Consider the following 24,014-nt stretch of genomic DNA (forward strand, 5'->3'; position numbering starts at 1 on the left):
ACCCAACTTATTGTGGGAAGCTTGTGGAAGGTCACCCCGAAATGTTTGACACAAGTTAAACAATTTAAAGGCAATCTTCCAAATACTAATTGAGTGTATGTAAACATCTGACCAACTGGGAATGTGATGAAATAAATAAAAGTTGAAGTAAATCACTCTCTACTATTATTCTGCTATTTCACATTCTTAAAATAAAGTGGTGATCCTAACTGACCTAAGACAGGGATGTTTTACTAGGATTAAATGTCAGGAATTGTGAAAAACTGAGTTTAAATGTATTTGGCTAAGGTGTATGTAAACTTCCGACTTCAACTGTGTATTTGACTAGCATAAGATTCATTAATCAATGTACATGCAAAATCATCATCAAAAAAAATCTAAATTTGCTACATCTAATTTCTGAGCCTCATACATCTACCTAAACAATTGTACTTTTTTCCTCAGCCAAACTCAGGCTTCACATTAGAACATTTAAATATAATATTTTTTTGAATGCATTTTAGAACATTGTCAGAAGATCCTTAAAGGTTAGCAGACTAGCAGGATGTTGCCCTAGCATGTAAAGATCAATAAGGTTGACTAAACCAACAGTGTGTACTATATGAGAGGGTAGCTCCCAAACATCAATAGCATCAATCAGTCGTCTGTGTTTCCGACAGCAGAAGCAGCAACAGTAGAGTCATGGCTCAGCATGTGCTCAGTGAGCTGAGAGGCACACTGAAAAGCCTTGTCACACTTCACACATACAAAGATCCTCCCGGCACACGTCTGCTCCTGGTGGCGCTTCAGAGCAGTTGTGCGGCTGAAGGACATGCTGCAGCCTGTGCAGTTGAAGGGCCTCTCTCCGGTATGGACGCACTGGTGACGGACCAAGCGAGACACCATGGCGAACGCCACCCTACACTGGGAGCATTTGTGGGGGCGGATGCCGCTGTGGACGGCCTGATGCTCCAGCAGGTTGGAGGACTTGGTGAAGGATTTGGAACAGACCAGGCAGGTGTAGGGCCTCACCCCGGTGTGCACCATCTGGTGCTCTGCCATGCGGCTGGCCACGGCAAAGGCTTTCCCGCAAACGGAACAGCAGAAGGGCCGCTCGCCTAGATGGGTCCGTTCATGGCGGAGCAGGGACAGTGGCTTGTTGAAGGTCTTGCCACACTGCGTACATGGAAATGGTTTGTTGTTGGTGTGCATGTTACGCTCGTGCTTCCGCAGGTCCGAGGAGCGCACAAAGTCCTTGCCACAGGTCTCGCACACATATGGCTTCTCTCCGGTGTGCGTGCGGATGTGCTTGCGGTAATCGGAAGACCAGATGTAGGTCTTGTCACAGAAGGGGCAGTGGTACGGTCTCTCTCCGGTGTGCAGGCGCTTGTGCTGCTGCAGTGTGCCCTGGTGGGAATAGGCCTTGCCGCATAGGTCACACACATGAGCCTTCAGGCCACTATGAGTATCCAGATGACTCTGCAGATTGCTGGACTTCTTAAAGGCCCAGTTGCAGTGAGTGCACTTATAGGGCCGGTTCTCTGTGTCTCCCTCTACTCCACGTTTCTTCATGGCAGTAAACACTATAGGCACCTTATTCTTCTCACAGGCATCAATCATGGCCACAGCCTTGTTTAATGGAGGGGGAATTACTAGTGATACTTCACTCTTCTCATTTCCATTTTTCCCACACACATCAAACATCTCACGCACATCACAATGCACATCAGACAGAGCCTCGTTGGGTTTGGGCCTGATCTCTCTCACCAGACGCAGCTTCAGATCGGAAGGATTCCCGCTAGACACTTTCCTCTGCGGTCTCCTTTTAGAAACCTTCTTGATGTTGCCTTCCTTTTGTTGTGACGAGTCTGAGTAGACCCCATACACGCCAGTAGAGCCTCTCCTATTGGGAATATTATGTTCAATGGCCGTGGGTGAACCTGGAGGACCACAGAGGTCCTGATAGGTAGAAAGTCTCTTGTCTTCTCCAGAGTTGAGTTCAGTAAACTTCTCAGCTAGAGTCCAGGTAGGTGTTTGTGGGTTTAAATAAATCATCCCGGTGAAGCTACTACCTGAGAGGGAGTCGGTATCGTCATTATCAGATGGGTTAGAGTCACTTTCCACTTTGTGAGCAGTGCTGACTGTTGCATTCTCTGAGGGCATGTGGGAAACGTAATGCATTTTGTTCATTACGTTTTTCCTGATACTTCTCTTTGAAATGTACATTTTATCAACAAACCTGTCGGAGGTCCATGAAGGCATTCCTTCAGCCATATTGGATATTATAGAGGTGGTGAATGTGGTTTGAGGTTGAGCTCACCTTCTTGGCAGTGCCTGGAAGAAAAACACAAAAACAAATACAGTGTTCTATTCATCACAGTGAAGACAAATGTACTTTTCAAACAATAACGCTATATATTTCCTAAGCTTTCACAATATTGTCATTGAGTGCATCACATACAAAATGTTTTAGTAAGTGTTATAAAACATATATTAATGCTTATAAAGCATCTATGAAGGGTTTATTAAAGTTTTAGTGCTCCTGCAAAAACACAATACAAAAGGAGAAGATGCAAGCAGTTTGTGTTCGCCTCATAACAGGCTCTGAAGCATCTGAATCCCAATAACCTGTGTTGTGTCAGGGATCCAGAGGGCAGACGTAAAAGGGGGAGGCCCAAGACATTGTGGCGAAAAACAATCGAGACAGAGCTCCAACAACATCACCAGAGCTGGGGCATGGTGGAGAAGACTGCCAGAGACAGACAGAAATAGAGAGCCTTTGTTCCAGGGATGCAAATTTGATTGGCTGTTCAGGAGTTGTATGGCTTGGGGGTAGAAGCTATTAAGAAGCTTGTTGGACCTAGACTTGGTGCTCCGGTACCACTTGCCGTGCAGTAGCATAGAGAACAGTCTATGACTGGGGTGGCTGGAGTCTGGCAATCCCTGATTCTCACCAGATTGTAAGCGTTGCGGAGGTCCAGTTTGGTGAAGAATTGGGCCCCATGGACCAACTCCAAGGCGGCGGACATCAGGGGTAGGCGGGTAACGATTCTTAACTATAATCCTGTTCAGTCCTCTAATCGATGCAGGGACGTAGACCTCCATCCTTCTCTCCCACGAAGAAGAAGCCTGCACCAGCTGGGGATATAGAGGAGCGAATGAAACCTGTCTCCAGCAACTCCTGGATGTAATTGTCCATGACTGCTGCTTCAGGGGTTGAGAGGGAGTACAGACGGCCCCGGGGAGGGGTGGAGTTGGAGTTCTGTGGCGCAGTCATATGGACTATGAGAGGGGTGGGTTGCCTCTTACTGAAGACCTCCCGGAGGTCGAAGTACTCGGGACGGAGAGCAGAAAAGTATTGGTCTTCAATGAATGCCTGGGGAACCCGGCCTGGCTCTTGGTAGGGATCTTTGGCATCTTGTCTGGCAGTTCTTACCCCAGTCTAGTAGGTGTCCCGTGGACCAGGAGAAGAGTGGGTTATGTAGCACTAGCCAGGGATACCCTAGGATAAGGGGGTTCTTGGGAGCAGTGATAAAGAATAAACTAAGTCTCTCTGAGTGGTTCACCCCAACCTGCAGTAGAATGGGCTTGGTCTGATATTCCACCTGGCCGGAGCCGATGGGGCGTCCATCGAGGGCTTGAATCTGCAGAGAGATGGGACATTTCACGCAGGGGATTTGTAATTCTCTGGCGAAGTCTTGATCAATGAAATTATCTGCGGCCCCGGAGTGCACAAAGGCTTGAATGTGGTGCTGACGGTTGTCCCAATGAAGGGTTGCGGGTAGTGTCAGATGGTGACCGGGTAGCTGGGGTGAAACTGGACAGCTCGTCAGGGTCTCCCCTTGTCCTGGTGAGCCCCAGTGTTTCCCATCAATTTTGGGCATGTAGAACGGAGATGGCCGAAACCTCAGTAGAGGCAGTTGCCGTCGCGCATGCGCCTGTCACATTCCTGTGGGCTCAGACGTGTGTGTCCCAGCTGCCTTGGCTCCTCAATGCTGGGCTTGGGGTGCTCCGGAAACCAGGATACAGGAGTGGTGTCAAAAAGGCGCTGTCTCACACATTCTCAGATGTGGTTGTCAATCCTGTTGGCCAGCGTTATCAGGGACTCGAGGTCCTCTCCCAGTTCCCGATCGGCCAGTTCATCCTTGATGGAGATAGACAGACCCTGATGGAAAGCAGTGACCAGTGATTCAGTATTCCACCCACTCTCGGCAGTGAGGGTGCAGGAGTCAATGACGAAGTCAGCCACTGGTCTGGCACCTTGGCGGAGGTTGAACAGTCAGCTTGCCACTTCTCGTCCGCCGACTGGGTGGTAGTCGCTGCTCGGCACACTCGTCACAGCTCAGCAGTGAAGGCTAATATGGAGCTGCAGAAAGGTGGCTGCTGTTCCCACTCCGCCATTGCCCAAACCAGGGCTTTGCCCAAGAGCATAGAGATGATGCAGGCGATCATGGCCCTGATAGGTGTGGAATGATGAGGACTGTAGCTCGAACACCAGAGAGCACTGAGTGAGGAACCCCTTGCATCCTTTGCCTTCTTCCTTTGGTTGATGGTTCGTCGGAAGGCATAGCAGGATTTCTTATAAGTGTCCAGGTTAGAGTCCCGCTCCTTGAAAGCGGCAGCTCTACCCTTTAGTTCAATGTGGATGTTGCCTGTAATACATGGCTTCTGGTTGGGGTATGTACGTACAGTCACTGTGGGGACGACGTCATCGATGCACTTATTGATGAAGCCAGTGACTGATGTGGTGTACACCTCAATGCCATCGGAAAAATCCCGGAACATATTCCAGTCTGTGCTAGCAAAACAGTCTTGTAGCTTAGCACCTGCTTCATCTGACCACTTTCTTATTGACCAAGTCACTGGTGCTTCCTGCTTTAGTTTTTGCTTGTAAGCAGGAATCAGGAGGATAGAATTATGGTCAGATTTGCCAACTGGAGGGCGAGGGAGAGTTTTGTACACATCTGTGTGTGGAGTAATAGGTGCTCTAGAGTTGCTTTCCCTCTGTTTGCAGACTTAACATGCTAATAAAAATGAGGTAAAACTGATTTAAGTTTCCCTGCATCAATGTCCCCGGCCACTAGGAGCGCCGCCTATGGATGAGCATTTTCCTGTTTGCTTATGGCCGTATACAGCTCATTGAGTGCGGTCTTAGTGCCAGCATCGGTCTGCGGTGGTATATAGACAGCTATGAAAAATATAGATGTAAACTCTCTTGGTAAATAGTGTGGTCTACAGCTTATCTTGAGATCTCTACCTCAGGCGCGCAAAACCTAGAGACTTCCTTAGATTTTGTGCACTCTGTTGTTTACAAATATACATAGGTCACCACCCCTTGTCTTACCAGAGGCTGCTGTTCTATCTTGCCGAAAAAGCCTAAAACTCAACAGCTGTATGTTAATCATGTCATTGTTCAGCCACGACTCGGTGAAACATTTTTTTATGTCCCATTCATAGGATATACGTGCTCATATATTGTCTATTTTATTATTGATTGATTGTACGTTGGCTAATAGGACCGATGGTAAAGGTAGAATACCCTCTCGGGCAACGGATCCTTACAAGGAGGACCTTGTCGGGAGTAAATCCTTCCAGTCTGACTCGTTGAAGAAGAAGAATTCCTCCAGTACAGGGTGAGTAATCGCTGCCCTGATATCAATAGGCACTTTTCGGTCATAAGACACGGTGGCAGAAACACTAAGTACAAAATAAGTTACAAATAACAAGAAAAAACATACACAATAGCACAATTGGTTATGGGATTTTAAAATGGCGGCCATCTCCTTTTCAGGTGGTGTTTGTGCCTCGTTCTAGGTTGGAAAAATCAAAACATTGAGGCGTTTCCTTATCAATCTCACTGGAATAAAGACCTTCATCCCTGTCATTTTTTAAAAAGAGATTCCGATAATAGTTCACATCTCAAAATAGGACTACTTAATGTTAGATCCTTCACTTCCAAGGCAGTCAAAGTCAATTAACTAATCACTGATCATAAACTCATTGTGATTGGCCTCTCCTCCTGGTTACACTAGTAACCATATCCCCAGTGTTGCTAACATTTGACCTCAAATTTGAATGTATGAAAAATATCGGTGTTTTAGTCTTTTGAGGTTCTGGTCATGCAATCTATGCAGCATACCCAATCACTTTTTATAGCCACTGTTTACAGGCCTCCCGGGCCATATACAGAATTCCTCACTGATTCCCTGAATTCCTATCGGAACTCATAGTCATGGAAGATAATATTCACATTTTTGGTGACTTCAATATTCACAAGGAGAAGTCCACAGACCCACACCAAAAAGCTTTTGGAGCCATTATCGACTCCGTGGGTTTTATCCAACATGTCTCCGGACCTACAGTATGCATTGCCACAATCATAATCTGGATCTAGTTTTGTCCCGTGGAATAGATATTATCACCTTTGCAATCACAAAAAATAATCTGTTCAGACCCCAACCAAGGATGTTCAAAAACTGCGCTATTTATTCTCAGACAACCCAAAGATTGCTAGATGTCCTTCCAGACTCCCTCCACCTACCCAAAGACATCAGAGTACAAAAATCAGTTAACCACCTAACCAAGGACCTAAACTTAACCTTGCGTAATACTCTATCAAATCAAATCAAATTGTATTTGTCACATGTGCTGAATAGAACAGGTGTGTAAGTCACTTGAGTGACGAACCTCTTGCTGTCTCAGCCTGATGGCTCCCCTATCTCCACTGGAATTTTCTGCCTCTGACCATCCTACTGGGCTGAATCACTGGCTTGCTTGCGCTCTTCCTTCCTTCCTGTCCTCAGGCTCATGCTGTGGGGTGATCTTTGTGGACTAGAGGCGACAGGTAGCCTAGTGGTTAGAGTGTTGGGCCAGTAACCAAAAGTTGGTTGATCGAATCCCCGAGCTGGCAAGGTAAAAATATGTTGTTCTGCCCCTGAACAAGTCAGTTAATCCACTGTTCCTAGGCCGTCATTGAAAATAAGAATTTGTTCTTAACTGACTTGCCTAGTAAAATAAAGGTACATTTTTTTTAGATTAAATTAAAATATCATGTCTGGTTGTCCCTGTCCAGGGTAACTTTGAATGCTCAACTATGAAAAGATAACTGACATTAACTCCCAAGGTGCTGACCCTCTACCACCACTGTGATTAATATTTGACCCTGCTCATCTTCTATGAATGTTTGAACATCTTGAAGAACGATCTGGCCTTAATGGCCATGTAGGAATTTTTGAAAAACAGATGGTGCTGAATCCAGACCTTAACCCTTTTCTCTCCATTGTTCTCCTAATTCTGAGATATTTGGATGACATTTTCGTGATCTATACAGGCAACCAGGAAGAACTTTTGGAATTCCATGCTTATCTTAACTCTATGAATGGACACCTTCACTTCACCATTAACTATAACCAATCACAAATCAGTTTTCTTGATGTGATGGTTATTAAGGACAAAACCTCCCTCTCTACAGATCTCTATAGGAAACCTACGGACAGGAACACCCTCCTTAGAGGTGACAGCTTTCATTCAAGTCCACTTATTAAAAGTCTCCCTATAAGTCAATTCAGTCGTATCAGAAGAATATGCAGCTCTGATGCTTCTTATCAGAAACAGACCATGGACCTCACACAAAGATTTAAGGAAAGGGGGTACAAAGACAATTGGGTAAAACATACCAATGATCGTTTTGAAGGACTAACATAGTCGGAAAGCCTACAACCAAAAGTTTAAAAAAGGCAAAACATGTCCAATCATGCTTTACCCAATACTCACCATTGGGGAAGGCATTTAAGGACATTATCAGGAAGCACTGGTACATTATTGATACTGATTCACAATTGATACCCATTTTTAAATATCCCCCACATATGGTTTTTAAAAGACCCCCAAACGTGAGAGATATTGTGGTTAAATCTGATTACCCATCAGAGAAAAGGGAAACTTTGTTGGACAATGTTCCGGAGGGTAATTACAAATGTGGCCAATGTGCTCAAAGCAGCTTTACGTACAAATACCACTAATCCGCCCCACAGGACAAAGATTTAAGATCAAGAGCCTGATTACCTGCATGTACACCAATGTTATTTACATGTTGAAATGTCCTTGTGGTCTTACCTAGGGAAAACCCATAGAAGCCTTAAGATACAGATCAGTGAGCACCGCAGCAATATACGGACAGGTGAGACAAAAAAAATCAGGTTGCTGCTCATTTTGCACAAACTGGACATCCTATTAGTTCTCTGAGATACATTGGAATAGAAATGGTCAAGATTTCACGCAGGGTAGGGGACATTGAGAGGAAACATCTTCAAAGGGAATCTTTCTGGATCCACAGGCCCAACACACTGTCTCCTCTTGGCCTTAACGAGGCGTTTTTATAGTTTCAATATGTCTAAATTGTGTTTAATATCCTAATTGAATACTGTATGTGTATGTATATTACTGCAAATATTGATCACATCCTCTTTGAATGATAATATATTTTGCTACATTGAATGTTAATATTGCGAAACTATGTTTACCTTCTGTTTCAGGAAGTGATGTCACTGAGTAATGCCCCTATATATAGGACCTTCCACCCCCACCTGGGATAAGGATGCCGGATGAAGACCTAAGGGTCGAAACGTTGTTGTAAATAAATATCACCTGGGAGCATGAGCAGCAGTGTGCAGCGTTTTGCTTTCTGTTTTCCATGAGTTTGCCTACAACTCCAGCACCTGCAGAAAGTACCTGGATGTGCATATGTTCTTCAGCTTTTGTACTTAATGGCCAAGTACTCTTATAATTTCCACCCGGCACAACCAGAAGAGGACTGGCCACCCATCAGAGCCTGGTTCCTCTCTAGATTTTTTCCTAGGTTCCAGCCTTTCTAGGGAGTTCTTCCTAGCCACTGTGCTTCTACATCTGCATTGCTTGCTCTCTGGGGTTGTATGCTCGGTTTCTGTATAAGCACTTGTGACACCTGCTGATTGAATTGATTGATTGGTGTAGGCCTACACGTGACCAAGGAATTACAACCGGTGTAGAAATGTAACGGCGTTCGTCTGTTGAAGGAGAGTCGGACCGAAATGTAGCGTGGTGGTTACTCATGTCTTTAATGAAGAAATGACGATACATGAAATAACTATTGAATACAAAACAACAAACGGAACGTGAAACTTATTACAGCCTATCTGGTGAACACTACACAGAGACAGGAACAATCACCCACGAAATACAAAGTGAAACTCAGGCTACCTAAATACGGTTCCCAATCCGAGACAACGTGAATCACCTGACTCTGATTGAGAACCGCCTCAGGCAGCCAAGCCTATACTAGACACACCCCTAATCAACCACAATCCCAATGCCTACAAAAACCCCAATAAGACAATACAATAACCCCATGTCACACCCTGGCCTGAACAAATAATTAAAGAAAACACAAAATACTAAGACCAAGGCGTGACAGAACCCCCCCCCTAAGGTGCGGACTCCCGGACGCACCTCAAAACCATAGGGAGGGTCCGGGTGGGCGTCTGTCCATGGTGGCGGCTCCGGCTCGGGACGTGGACCCCACTTCATTAATGTCCTAGTTCCTCCCCTTCGCGTCCTGGGATAATCCACCCTCGCCGCCGACCATGACCTAATAGTCCTCACCCAGAACCCCACAGAACTGAGGAGCAGCTCGTGACTGAGGGGCATCTCGGGACTGAGGGGCATCTCGGGACTGAGGGACAGCTCGGGACTGAGGGGCAGCTCGAGACTGAGGGGCAGCTCGGGACTGAGGGGCAGCTCGGGACTGAGGGGCAGCCCGGAACTGAGGGGAAGCCCAGTACTGAGAGGAAGCCCAGTACTGAGAGGAAGCTCAGGTAGGTAGTAGGCTCCGGTAGATCCTGGCTGGCTGGCGGATCTGGAAGATTCAGGTTGACTAGCAGATCTGGAAGATTCTGGTTGACTAGCAGATCTGGAAGATTCTGGTTGACAGGCTGATCTGGAAGAATCTGGTTGACTGGCAGATCTAGAAGATCATGGCTGACAGGCGGATCTAGCTGCTCTATGCAGACTGACAGCTCTGACTGCTCCATGCAAGCTGACAGCTCCTTGCAGACTGACAGCTCCTTGCAGACTGGCAGCTCTTTGCAGACTGACAGCTCTGGCTGCTTCATGCAGACTGACAGCTTTGACTGCTCCATGCAGGCTGACAGCACCCTGCAGACTGGCAGCTCCTTGCAGACTGACAGCTCCTTGCAGACTGACAGCTCCCTGCAGACTGGCAGCTCCTTGCAGACTGACAGCTCTGGCTGCTTCATGCATACTGACAGCTCCCTGCAGACTGGCAGCTCAGGCTGCTTCATGCAGGCAGGAGGCTCCGGCAGCGCTGTAGAGGAGGAAGGCTCTGGAAGCGCTGAACAAGCGGGAGACTCCGACAGCGCAGGAGAGGAGGAAAACGCTGGCTGCGCTGAACAGGCGGGAGACTCCGAAAGCGCTAAACAGGCGGGAGGCTCCGGCAGCGCAGGAGAGGAGAAAGGCTCTGGCTGGGCTAAACAGGCGGGAGACTCCAGCAGCGCAGGAGAGGAGAAAGGCTCTGGCAGCGCTGAACAGGCGAGGCGCACTGAAGGCCTGGTGCGTGGTGCTGGAACTGGTGGTACTGGATCGAGGACACGCACAGGAAGCCTGGTGCGGGGAGCTGCTACCGGAGGACTGGTGTGTGGAGGTGGCACTGGATAGACCGGACTGTGCAGGCGTACTGGAGCTCTTGAGCACCGAGCCTGCCCAACCTTACTTGGCTCGATGCCCACTCTAGCCCGGCTAATACGAAGAGCTGGTATGTACCGTACCGGGCTATGCACCCGCACTGGAAACACCGTGCGCTCACTAGCATAACACGGTGCCTGCCCGGTCTCTTTAGTCCCCCGGTAAGCACAGGGAGTTTGCGCAGGTCTCCTACCTGACATAGCCATACTCCCTGTAAGCCCCCCCCCCAATACATTTTTGGGGCCGACTCTCAGGCTTCCATCCGCGTCGCCGTGCTGCCTCTTCATACCAGCGCCTCTCCGCTTTAGCCGCCTCTAGTTCTTCCTTGGGATGGCGATATTCTCCAGGCTGAGCCCAGGGTCCTTTTCCGTCCAGTTCCTCCTCCCATGTCCAATTCTCCAAGTGATGCAGCCTCTCCCACTGCAACTGCTCTTCACGATTAACAGGGAGAGTTGGCTCAGGTCTGACACCTGACTCATCCACTCTCCCTCTGAGCCCCCCCCCAATACATTTCTGGGGCTGCTTTTCGGGCTTCCTTCCTGCAGCGTGGTATATAACTATTAAATAACTAACTATTGAAATATAACTATTATAACTATTAACTAACTATTGAAATAATTAACTATTGAATACAAAACAACAAACGGAACGTGAAACTTATTACAGCCTATCTGGTGAACACTACACAGAGACAGGAACAATCACCCACGAAATACAAAGTGAAACTCAGGCTACCTAAATACGGTTCCCAATCCGAGACAACGAGAATCACCTGACTCTGATTGAGAACCGCCTCAGGCAGCCAAGCCTATACTAGACACACCCCTAATCAACCACAATCCCAATGCCTACAAAAACCCCAATAAGACAATACAATAACCCCATGTCACACCCTGGCCTGAACAAATAATTAAAGAAAACACAAAATACTAAGACCAAGGCGTGACAAGAAATGCAATATCACATTTGACCAAACAGGTTTTAAGTCAGAATAAATCATTAATAAATGTGCAAGAAATTGCGACAAAAACAAGTCCATATTAGGTTACTAGATATCACCTCCTAATGGCTTAGAGTCTAGGGGGTTAGGAGAATAAAACATAAATGTGTGAAATTTGCATTTATGTTGTCTAGGAACCAAACTCTTCAAATATAATTTTGGATGCGGACGGTATTTCAAATATTTTCAGACAGATCAGAGACCCCTGGCCATTGAGTGGGATTCGACCCTGGATCCGACGGTTATATACATAATGTGGGATCTGACCTGGTCGGATCCCAGGTCAGATCTCCAGTAATCGGGTACGGGTAGATTCACGAAGACCTCTAGTTGATTTTCTGTTAACTCATACCAAAATAATGTTGTTGACTTGTCCTATACTCATATTTGTGTTATAAGTTGGAGAAAAAAACACTTTAAAAAAAACCCACCTCAAACTTGTATCTCAAACAAACTTTCTATTTCCTCAGAGGTTGATGTCGCATTAATATATTTTATGATCGATATAGCTCACATCCTTCTGTTGGGGTACGCCCACACCATTCTAACACAGAAAAATTGCTTTTTAACATACTTAATATACATTTTTTGGGAAGGAAAAGTATTTAATTCATATTGTAATTAATTACAGGTCATATTTCATAGATATCTGGAAACACTGGAAAGTTATTTTAACATACAAACACATGTCATGCAGCAATTAGCTGCTACACACTAGCTCAGCACCTGGATTAAAAAATCTAGTTAAATTTCATGTCAAGTCCAACAGCAGTTACCTAGCCATCTGCAGCCATCGCCCAACTATTTTGAGATAAAAGTTACACTGTTCACTGCAGCTGTGTCGATGCATTAGTAACCATAAAATAAAAGTACAGCTGTCACGCTCACCAACAAATGATAGTTTTCAAAAACCGAATTTGAATGATTTCAGTAGACTATTTAATTTTTTGTGTGTTTATTTATTTATTTAATTTCACCTTTATTTAACCAGGTTGGCCAGTTGAGAACAAGTTCTCATTTAGAACCGGGACCTGGCCAAGATACAATTGAGCTAGGGTATGGCGAAATACTCTGTCATAGCTAATTGACGCCCCTGATAAATAGGCCTATGTTCCTTTTGGACATCTTCTCTCATATTCCCTGCTATAAGAACCAATCCCATGAACGATTGAATTTTATTCACATTTGTGAAACACAGTCGGCGTGAGGCTAGCTTTCAGGTTTTGGCAATGGATTTTTGCACTCTGATTACATCATGACTAGGCTACCTGTTGGTTTACTTTAAATGACTGCCAGGGGGTCCCCTTTCATCAAACTAAATGTGTCAATATCATTTTGTGACAATTGCACATTTGCTTAATGAAAAGAGCCACTGCATGTGACACGGGGTAAAATAGGCTACTTGTTGTTGGTGAGGAGGAGGACGCAACGGGAAAGACTGATAACCCTTTGTCTATGTAAATTCAGTTTGTGAAACATTGAGTCGTTCTTTGCTAATGTGAATTAGAGACAGAATGAAAAAGAGTACAGGGAGGGAAAACAGACAGGCAAATCATCTGAATGGGACTCATTTATGCACATTGTGGATATGGAGGGAAAAAGGTTGCCCATATTTTGAAGACCTGAGCTATTTCATTTAATTGTTTATTCAATGTACTAGTTTATTTAGGCAAATTTATTCATTTAGGCTTTGACTATTTAGTAAGATATTTAAACTGGGTATTTTCTTTGTTTAAAATAAGTTTGTTAACTAAGCTTATATTATAAAGGAGAATGGGATCCACCAAAATCATTTGTGTTCCTGGATCCTTTCACAGCTGTGTTGAAACAATGACTTATCAATAACCCAAGCCCAGCTCATTTAATCCCTACCATTGTGTCACTGAGTTGTCATAATGCTTCAGCAAATGTACATTATCCCAGGGGCACTGGAAGACACAATGTAATAAACCGAATGTATGTCCCTCTTACTGCCATGAATGCCTCTGCTGATCCTACAGCTATTGTATGCAGTAATCATGTGCCTATGAACCAGAGTTATAATGTTAGCAATGAGGTGGTGTGCCCTAGCAGGAAGTCCACTGTGTGCAGTTCGCCCTGCACTAACATAAATAACCTGAGCATGCCTACGTCAGGTATGCGTAAATGGTTGTGAAGGAGTCAGGTGCAGGAGAACAGATATTGTGTAGCCAACAGAGTCTTTTATTTTGGCGAACCAAAAACACACGGCAATGTGAACACGAAATAACAATATGGGTTAACATAACCCAGCGCAACAGACCACACAAAGACATGAGGGAAACAGAGGGTTAAATACACAACACATAATGAGGGAAATGAGAACCAGGTGTGTGGGAAAACAAGACAAATGGAAAATTAAAAATGGATCGGCGATGGCTAGATGACCGGCGATCTCGACCGCCGAGCACTGCCCGAACAAGGAGAGGCATTGACTTCGGCAGAAGTTGTGACAGTCTACCTCTGCTAAGCAATAATAAAGTATCCCAGAAAAGTGCTAAAAATAGCCCATGTTAATATATGTAGTTTAAGAAACAAGGTTAATGAAATCCATAATTTGCTAGTAACAGATGACATTCATATTCTTAATCTTTCAAACTTACTTAGATAATATATTTGATGATACAGTGGTAGCAATATATGGTTATAAGAGCCACAGAAAAGACAGAAATGCTAAAGGTGGAGGTGTGGTCGTTTATATTCAGAACCAAATTACTGTAAAGCCGTTAGAGGATCTCATGTTAAATACTGTTGAATATGGCTACAGGTTCATCTGCCTCACCTAAAGCCCATTCTGGTGGGAAGCTGCTATAGACCACAAAGTGCTCACAGTCAGTATCTGGATAACATTTTTGAAATGATTGATCATGTATGTGATATCAACAGGTATATTTTCTGGATGATTTAAATATTGACTGGCTTTCATCAGGCTGCCCACTCTAGAGAAAGCTTCAAACTGTAACCAGTGGTGTAAGTACTTAAGTAAAAATACTTTAATGTACTACTTAAGTAGTTTTTGGGGTGTCTGTACTTTACTTTTTTAAATAACTTTTACTTTTACTTCACTACATGCCTAAAGAAGATAATGTACTTTTTACTCCATACGTTTTCCCTGACAACCAAAAGTACTCGTTACACTTTAAATGCTTGGCACGACAGGAAAATGGTGAAATTCACGCACTTATCAACAGAACATGTGGTTATCCCTACTGCCTCTGATCGGACTGTCAAACTACCAGGGTAGTTACAAACAGCACAGGAATGAAATCATCAACATGTATTGATGACATCTTTACTGATGCTGCAGAAATGTGCTTGAAAGCAGTATCCAAACCCATCGGTTGTAGTGATCACAATATAGTAGCCATATCTTGGAATACCAAAGTTCCAAAGGCTGTGCCTAATATTGTGTATAAGAGGTAAAACAATACATTTTGTAGTGATTCCTATGTTGTTGAATATTTGTTGGTCCGTGGTGTGTAATGAGAAGCAACCAGATGCTGCACTTGACACATTTAATGAAATTGAATTCCAGTTACTGATAAGAATGACAATAAAAACTGTTAAATACCCATGGATTGATGAGGAATTGAAAAATTGTATGGTTGAGAGGGATGAGGCAAAATAAACGTACTGCAAATTGAGAAATCATGTGACTAAACTGAATAAAAAGAAGAAGAAGCTACACAATGAAACAAATATAAATTATAGTAAAAAATAATGACATAAAGAATGATAGTAAAAGCTTTGGAGCAACTTAAATGAAATTTTGGGTAAAGGCAAACTCCGCTCCGTCATTCAATGAATCAGATTGCTCATTCATCACATTGGCAAGATTATCAAATTTAGGCATAACATGCCAGCATCAAACGCTGATACTACACATCAAAGTATATCTGACCAAATTATGAAACACAAGCGTTGTAATTTTGAATTCCCTAAAGTGAGTGTGGAAGAGGGTGAAAAAAGTATTGTTGTCTATCAACAATGACAAGCCACCAGGGTCTGACAACTTATTACCACTCCTATTTGCCGTACCTTCAATTTAAGCCACTACTAGAAGGTGTGTGACCTCAGGCCTGGAGGGAAGCAAAAGTAATGTTCCCTACCTAAGAATAGTAAAGCCGCCTTTAGTGGCTTAAATAGCCAACTAATCAGGATGTTATCAACCCTTAGTAAACTTTTTTTTAAATGGTGTTTGACTATTTTATAGTAAACAAATTGACAACAGACTTTCAGTACGCTTATAGGCAAGGACACTCAACAAGCACAGCACTTAAACAAATGACTGATGATTGGCTGAGAGAAATTGATAATAAAAAGATTGTGGTGGCTGTTTTGTTAGACTTCAGTGCAGCTTTTGACATCATTGATCATAGTCTAATGCTAGAAAAACGTATGTGTTATGGCTTTACACCCCCTGCTAAATTTGTGGATAAAGAGTTACCTGTCTAACAAAACAGAGGGTGTTCTTTAATGGAAGCCTATCCAACATAATCCAGGTAGAATCAGGAATTCCCCAGGCTCGAGTCAAGTGTGATATTTGTCAGCATAAAGTGACTCATTCGTGTACTAGTTGTGGCTTTCGTTCAAAATAAATAAGTTATACTATAATGCAGAGTTACCAACACATTCTTTCTGATCATCTTTTATAAATAAAATGTTTGACCAAGTTAATCTGCTCATGTTGCATGTGCAGTAGACTGATCGCCATAGACAATCTGCAGAAAATATTGTAGCCTAATGTTGAAAGGATTCCGATTTATTGATTGGGAATGGCATGGATAGGTCTAAAAAATATCAGGAGAACTTATCTCTTCAAGTATGCATCTTTTATTAACTATCCGGATGGTAGGCTACAATTGTGTCATGGATGACACAATTGGCTAATTCTGTAAGCCCAAAGGATTTCTAGATTTATTTTAGAAGAAGAAAAAGGCTATTATAATGAGTTAGACCTGAGTTATAGAAATACCCTACCAAAATATGTCTTAACACACAGCACTCACTAGCGTCCTAAAATCACCACATAAAAATCCTCTAATGTAAAGAATATGGTCAACAGAAACTAAATGAACAGATCTCTGAACACCTCAAAATATTCTACATCCAATTATATCATTGTCATAGTGGGAATTTGCCTACTAACCCAGACCTTCAAATCAAAATGGTTGGAAATAACATGGGAATGCAGATGGGAGACTCCACCTTACGTAGCCTATTCAAAATAGGGAGGCGAGGGGGGGCTGTCACTTTGCTATACCCTAAATTTAGCTGAAATGACGCACCTGATATTAATAAACAGACTTCCAAAAGTGGGTCTGCAGCATACCCTCTTCCTCTCTGTCAAAAAAAAACGATCCCCACAAGTTATTAGAGCAGTAAAAATAAATGTTTTGTCATACCTGTGGTATACGGTCTGATATACCATGGCTGTCAGCCAATCAGCACTCATGGCTCGAACCACCCAATTTATAATTAAGCAACAAGGCAGAAGGGGGTGTGGTATATGGCCAATATAACACAACTAAGGGCTTATCTTAAGCATGACGCAATGCGGAGTGCCTGGATACAGCCCTTAGCCGTGGTATATTGGCTATATTCCACAAACCTCTGAGGTGCCTTATTGCTATTATAAACTGGTTACCAACATTATTAGAGCAGTAAAAATAAATGTTTTGTCATACCCGTGGTATTTAAAAAAAAATATATATATATATTATTTAAACTTTATTTAACCAGGAAGAGCTCATTGAGATTTAAAATCTCTTTTTCAACAGCGTCCTGGTCAAGATAGGCAGCACCAAGTCATTACAAAAATGACAGACAAACAACATGGAAAAACTACAAGTAATCCAGTAAAAGCCATAGAATTCACAAGAGTATAACAACAACAATAATCAAAAACAGCTAATTAAAAACATTGACCGGTCAGGGAATCAGTCTAAACATCATTCATCCGTGATTTAAAAATACCAATCGGGACAAGTTCTTCCAGTTTAAAAGTATTTTGTAAGGCGTTCCAAGATGATGATGCAGAGTACATGAAAGCCCTTTTACCAAATTCAGTTTGGACATTTGGAACAGTTAGCAGGATAAAGTCCAGCGAACAAAGAGAGTACCCACCACATTTCTGAACAATACAAATGCCCAAATAAAAAGGTATTAAACCCAAAATGGCTTTGTAAATAAAAGTATACCAGTGACTGAGCCTACGAGTGACTAGAGAAGGCCAGCCAACCCTGGTATACAAAGTGCAGTGGTGCGTAAGGGTTTTGCAGTTTAAAATAAATCTCAAAGTGCCATGGTAAAGGGTGTCAATTGATCTTAAAAACTGATCGGAAGCATTCATATATAAAATGTCCTCATAGTCTAGTAAAGGCATAAATGTAGCTGATATACTAGCCTCCTTCTGGTTCAAAAGAAAAACAGGCCTTATTCCTAAAATAAAATCCCGATTTCAGCTTAATTTTTTTTGTAAATGGTTGAATATGCAATTTAAAAGAGAGGCCGTCATCAACTAAAATTCCAAGATATTTATATGAGGTTACAGTCTCAATCTCATTGCCCTGACAGGTAATAATAGGTGAAAAGTTCAGAGGTCTATTTCTTGCTTTAGAAAACACCATTAGTTTAGTTTTGTCAGTATTGAGGATAAGCTTCAATTGACACAAGGTATGTTGAACAGTATAAAAAGCAGTTTACAAGTTCTGGAAAGCTTTTGTAAGAGACGAGGGACAACAGTAAATAACAGTATCATCAGCATAAAAATGACATTGCTCATTTTGGACATTTTTGTCTAAATTATTTATAGAAATAGTGAATAAGAGAGGACCAAGTACAGAGCCTTGGGGCACACCATTACAGACAGACAATTTAACAGACATGAGCCCATCAAATTGAGTGCACTGAGTTCTATCAGACAGATAGTTAGCAAACCATGCAACTGCATGCTCTGAAAGACCTACACTCGACAATCTCTGTCTTAGTATATAGCATGATCAACTGTATCAAAAGCTTTAGAGAGATCAATAAAAAAGTGAGACACAGCGCTGTTTTTTTGTCAAGGGCTTCAGTGAAATCATTTAAAACCTTCATGGCTGCTGTAAATGTGCTATGCTTCTTCCCGAAGCCCGATTGGTACATTGATAAAATAGAGTTAGTAAATAAAAACTATTTTAGCTGTTCACTCAACAAGGGTTTGAAGTATTTTCACCAGGGGTGACAGATTTGAGATTGGCCTATAATTATTTAAGAGTTGGATCTCCCCCTTTCAAAAGTGGTAGGACAAATGCTGATTTCCAGATCTTTGGAATTTCATTACATTCCAGGGTATACAGTCTGATATACCAAGGCTGTCAGACAATCAGAATTCAGGGATCGAACCACCCAGTTTATAATTTCAAAACCGCATTCCAGCGGTGTCTGCATTCGTCAATTGCCTCCACTGTATCAGGGAGTGCTCTGGGTCGTTTGCAAATTCAGAGCGTTACATTCAGAGCGTTATCATATTGTCTGTTCGTAAATTCAGAGCGCACACTGGACGCTCTGGTCGAGGAGTAGGGTTGATTCGAGCGTTCTGACCTCACAACAGCAGTCAAGCAAACTGGCTAAAGTTGGATAGCTTGTTACAGTAGCTACTTCCAGACACAAATGAGAGATAACTTAACTAGGACCATTTCACTCTCTCTAGCAGAGTTGGTAAGGCTGTTTTGATGTTATCTAGAACGTTAGTGACTAACTGCGCTCCTGGCAATAATTTAATAACGGTTTTTTTTTGCAGACCTTTAGGCTACTGACACTGGTCAGATTCTACCGGTAATGCACGTTTGTAAATTCGTCAGTTATTCTGCGCTCTGGCACATTCAGTGCTCTGATATAGGAGTAGATGGGCAGAGTGAATTTACAAACTGCTGACAATCTGTAGAGTAGGTTCAAATGGAATTTCATTCAACATTCGCGACAGACAGGTGACGTATGGTTTTCGTCAATACAAACGGACAAAATAGAAACTTTGCGTCGGGTATACCCAACAGGTTGCCCAACTCTTAGTTTGTGGTGAAACCCTGCGACAAGGGGGTGACAGATTTGAGATTGGCCTATAATTATTTAAGAGTTGGATCTCCCCCTTTCAAAAGTGGTAGGACAAATGCTGATTTCCAGATCTTTGGAATTTCATTACATTCCAGGGTATACAGTCTGATATACCAAGGCTGTCAGACAATCAGAATTCAGGGATCGAACCACCCAGTTTATAATTTCAAAACCGCATTCCAGCGGTGTCTGCATTCGTCAATTGCCTCCACTGTATCAGGGAGTGCTCTGGGTCGTTTGCAAATTCAGAGCGTTACATTCAGAGCGTTATCATATTGTCTGTTCGTAAATTCAGAGCGCACACTGGACGCTCTGGTCGAGGAGTAGGGTTGATTCGAGCGTTCTGACCTCACAACAGCAGTCAAGCAAACTGGCTAAAGTTGGATAGCTTGTTACAGTAGCTACTTCCAGACACAAATGAGAGATAACTTAACTAGGACCATTTCACTCTCTCTAGCAGAGTTGGTAAGGCTGTTTTGATGTTATCTAGAACGTTAGTGACTAACTGCGCTCCTGGCAATAATTTAATAACGGTTTTTTTTTGCAGACCTTTAGGCTACTGACACTGGTCAGATTCTACCGGTAATGCACGTTTGTAAATTCGTCAGTTATTCTGCGCTCTGGCACATTCAGTGCTCTGATATAGGAGTAGATGGGCAGAGTGAATTTACAAACTGCTGACAATCTGTAGAGTAGGTTCAAATGGAATTTCATTCAACATTCGCGACAGACAGGTGACGTATGGTTTTCGTCAATACAAACGGACAAAATAGAAACTTTGCGTCGGGTATACCCAACAGGTTGCCCAACTCTTAGTTTGTGGTGAAACCCTGCGACAAATTTTTTCACACACTTTATAACACAGACTCTATAATGCATGTTTATCGAAATGTTTCATCCGATTTTACTCAATTGTAGGCTAAAATGTATTCTGTATGTAATATTTCGCAATAATAATGTTTGCTTACACGCCACTAAAATAAACGACTATCGTGACAGCAGTCAAATGCCTGATGATCCTTAAAATCACTATAATAAGATGCCCATTCAATAAGAGGCTCGGCGCCTATAGGCTGTACGCTATAGCCTGTCTATCATAAACGGTCAAAATATATGCGCATCTCTTTCTCACTAGAAAGCTTAGTCATTCATTCATAGGCTGCATTATGCCACTTACCTCTACAACGTTCCCCTATCTCCCCCCAAGCAAACCATGAGCATACTCCTCTCAGCGTGCGAACCATATAGTAATTTAAGACATGCCAAACTCGGAGTGGGCGGGGCTACTGAAAATGAACCATAATGTGGGGACAGTTTGTGCATCCTACACTGATATTAAATCATGCACCCACTTCACTATCTGTATGCCAGGCCCAGGGGTACAACTTTCAATAGGGACCGGTGGGGACACGAGCCCCCCCCACATTCTGAAATTGCATTCTTGTCCTTCAAGTTTTATCATTGCACTGTTATACAAAACCTGGCTCCAGTGTGCTTTAGGACCATGTGGTAGGCTGTTTTCTAGTTTCAGACTGCTGGATTCAGGACAGCATGGACATCACAGAGCAGAGGGTGTTGACAGGCTGTGTGAAGGCAACGCTTCTGAAAGGATACATTATAGGACCAGCACTGGAGAGATGAACAGAGGCAGCTGCTGTCTGTGTAATGCCTTTTCTCTTAGTTTTAAAAGCAAGCAGAGCAGAAATTGGCTACTCTTTAGTTATTCCCAGTGCTGAGCTACTACTGTAACTAACATGTTACGTTAGCTCATGTTTCATCCCCTCTCAACTGAAGTGAATGAACTACTACTGTTAGCAGCTAGTTAGCTAGCTATTAGCTACCACAGACAGCTCAGCTCTAAAAAATCTAATTAAATCAAATTTGATTTGTCACGTGCCGAATACAACCTTACAGTGAAATGCTTACTTACAAGCCCTTAAACAACATTGCAGTTTAAGAAAAATACCCCGCCATCACCCAAAAATAAGAAATAAAAGTAACCAATAATTAAAGAGCAGCAGTAAAATAACAATAGCGAGGCTATATACAGGGGGTACCAGTACAGAGTCAATGTTGTGGGGGCACCGGTTAGTCAAGGTAAGTGAGGTAATATGTACATGTAGGTACAGTTATTAAAGCGACTATGCATAGATAATAACAGAGTAACAGTAGCGTAAGGCAAGGGGGGGGGGGGGGTAGTGCAAAAAGTCTGGGTAGCCATTTGATTAGATGTTCAGAAATCTTATGGCTTGGGGGTAGAAGCTGTTTAGAAGCCTCTTGGACCTAGACTTGGCACTCCAGTACCGCTTGCTGTGCGGTAGCAGAGCGAACAGTCTATGACTAGGGTGGCTGGAATATTTGACAACTTTTAGGGACTTCCTCTGACACCGCCTGGTATGGCAGGAAGCTTGGCCCCCAGTGATGTACTGGGCCGTACACACTACCATCTATAGTGCCTTGTGGCCGGAGGCCGAGCAGTTACCATACCAGGCAGTGATGCAACCTGTCAGGATGCTCTCAATGGTGCAGCTGTAGAACCTTTTGAGGATCTCAGGACCCATGCCGGTCAGGTCTCCGACCTCCTCCCTATAGGCTGTCTCGTCGTTGTCGGTGATCAGGCATACCACTGTTGTGTGGTATGAAACATGTTGGTATTACAGACTCAGAAAGGGGGATGTTGAAAATGATGGTGACGACACTTGCCAGTTGGTCAGCGCATGCTCGGACTACACGTCCTGGTAATCCGTCTGGCCCTGCGGCCTTGTGAATGTTGACCTGTTTAAAGGTCTTACTCACATCGGCTGCGGAGCGTGCGATAACACAGTCGTCTGGAACAGCTGATGCTCTCATGCATGTTTCAGTGTTACTTGCCTCGAAGCGAGCATAGAAGTAATTTAGCTCCTCTCGTAGGCTTGTGTCACTGGGCAGCTCTCGGCTGTGCTTCCCTGTGTAATCTGTAATAGTTTGCAAGCTCTGCCACATCCGACGAGTGTCGGGACCGGTGTAGTACGATTCGATCATAGTCTTGTACTGACGCTTTGTCTGTTTGATGGTTCGTCTGAGGGCATATCAGGATTTCTTATAAGCTTCCGAGTTAGAGTCTTGCTCCTTGAAAGTGGCAGCTCTACCCTTTAGCTCAGTGCGGATGTTGCCTGTAATCCATGGCTTCTGGTTGAGGTATGTACTGTACGTACAGTCACTATGGGGACAACGTCATCGATGCACTTATTGATGAAGCAAGTGACTGATGTGGTGTACTCCTTAATGCCATCATATTACTTCCTTTTGTCCCGTTTCAAAAGAAGTACATGTTATTATGTGCCATTGTACCATTAGCTAGAACTAGCCAAAAGTTGGCTAATGTTAGCTAGCTAGCTAGCTCACTAACTTTAGCTATTAACTTACCTCAATCAGACTAGACCTGAATCAAACAATGAAAACAGCAGCCAAACAATTGAAGATTGATATTCAGATGTTTTTTCAGCGCAATGTGAGTCTTTATTAGTTAGTATGCCAATGTAACATTATCTGTCTGTTTCCCTAGCTAATTACCTATTTTTCACACTGACACAGTATAAGCATCTCTACAGGTGTCACTGTCATGGTGCACAGTCAGTACACAACACTATGCTCATCATGTCTTAGCAGGATCAGATGGTGACAGATGTATCTGCAGGGTCAGACAGCCAGTCTACAGAGCTCAGGTGAATTTTGCAGTATATTATAAAAATATGGGGCGGCAGGGTAGCCTAGCGTTGGACTAGTAACCGGAAGGTTGCAAGTTCAAATCCCGAGCTGACAAGGCACAAATCTGTCATGCTGCCCCTGAACAGGAAGTTAACCCACTGTTCCTAGGGCGTCATTGAAAAAAGAATTTGTTCTTAACTGACTTGCCTAGTTAAATAAAGGTAAAATAAAAAAAATATTTAAAAAATCAGTGAATGGATACAAAGTTCCATCTTGAGTTGATGGGTAGGCTACAGTCTTGGATCTGGGAATAATGGTCATTTCAATTATTGAACCAATGTTTCTATTCATGGATTATATAATGTATAATGTACACCAAGGTATTTCTTTGTCATGCCTCATCTGAGAAGGATCAGATGGTGACAGGTCTCATCGGGGTCAGGAAGCCAGGGAAGACCTGTCTATGACTGCGCAGAGGTTAACTTTTGCAGATACAACA

The 24,014-nt window shown here is 43.3% G+C and overlaps 1 protein-coding gene across 1 annotated transcript; it reads right to left on the reverse strand.

Moving 5' to 3' along the window:
• Positions 1–246: 246 nt before the first annotated feature.
• LOC109898073 (zinc finger protein 648) lies at positions 247–21,144 on the reverse strand. The gene is made up of 2 exons (XM_020492843.2): positions 21,006–21,144; positions 247–2,313 (listed from the first exon to the last, which is right to left on the reverse strand). The coding sequence occupies exon 2, from the start codon at positions 2,251–2,253 to the stop codon at positions 637–639; it is 1,617 nt and encodes a 538-aa protein (XP_020348432.1). The 5' UTR covers positions 2,254–2,313; positions 21,006–21,144; the 3' UTR covers positions 247–636.
• Positions 21,145–24,014: the final 2,870 nt, after the last annotated feature.

Source organism: Oncorhynchus kisutch, linkage group LG10 (assembly GCF_002021735.2).
Source record: "Oncorhynchus kisutch isolate 150728-3 linkage group LG10, Okis_V2, whole genome shotgun sequence".
Lineage (NCBI taxonomy): Eukaryota > Metazoa > Chordata > Actinopteri > Salmoniformes > Salmonidae > Oncorhynchus > Oncorhynchus kisutch.

Bases quoted from the DNA above. Each gene is read 5' to 3' on its own strand.
- LOC109898073 (XM_020492843.2), bottom strand. From the start codon at position 2,253: ATGGCTGAAGGAATGCCTTCATGGACCTCCGACAGGTTTGTTGATAAA.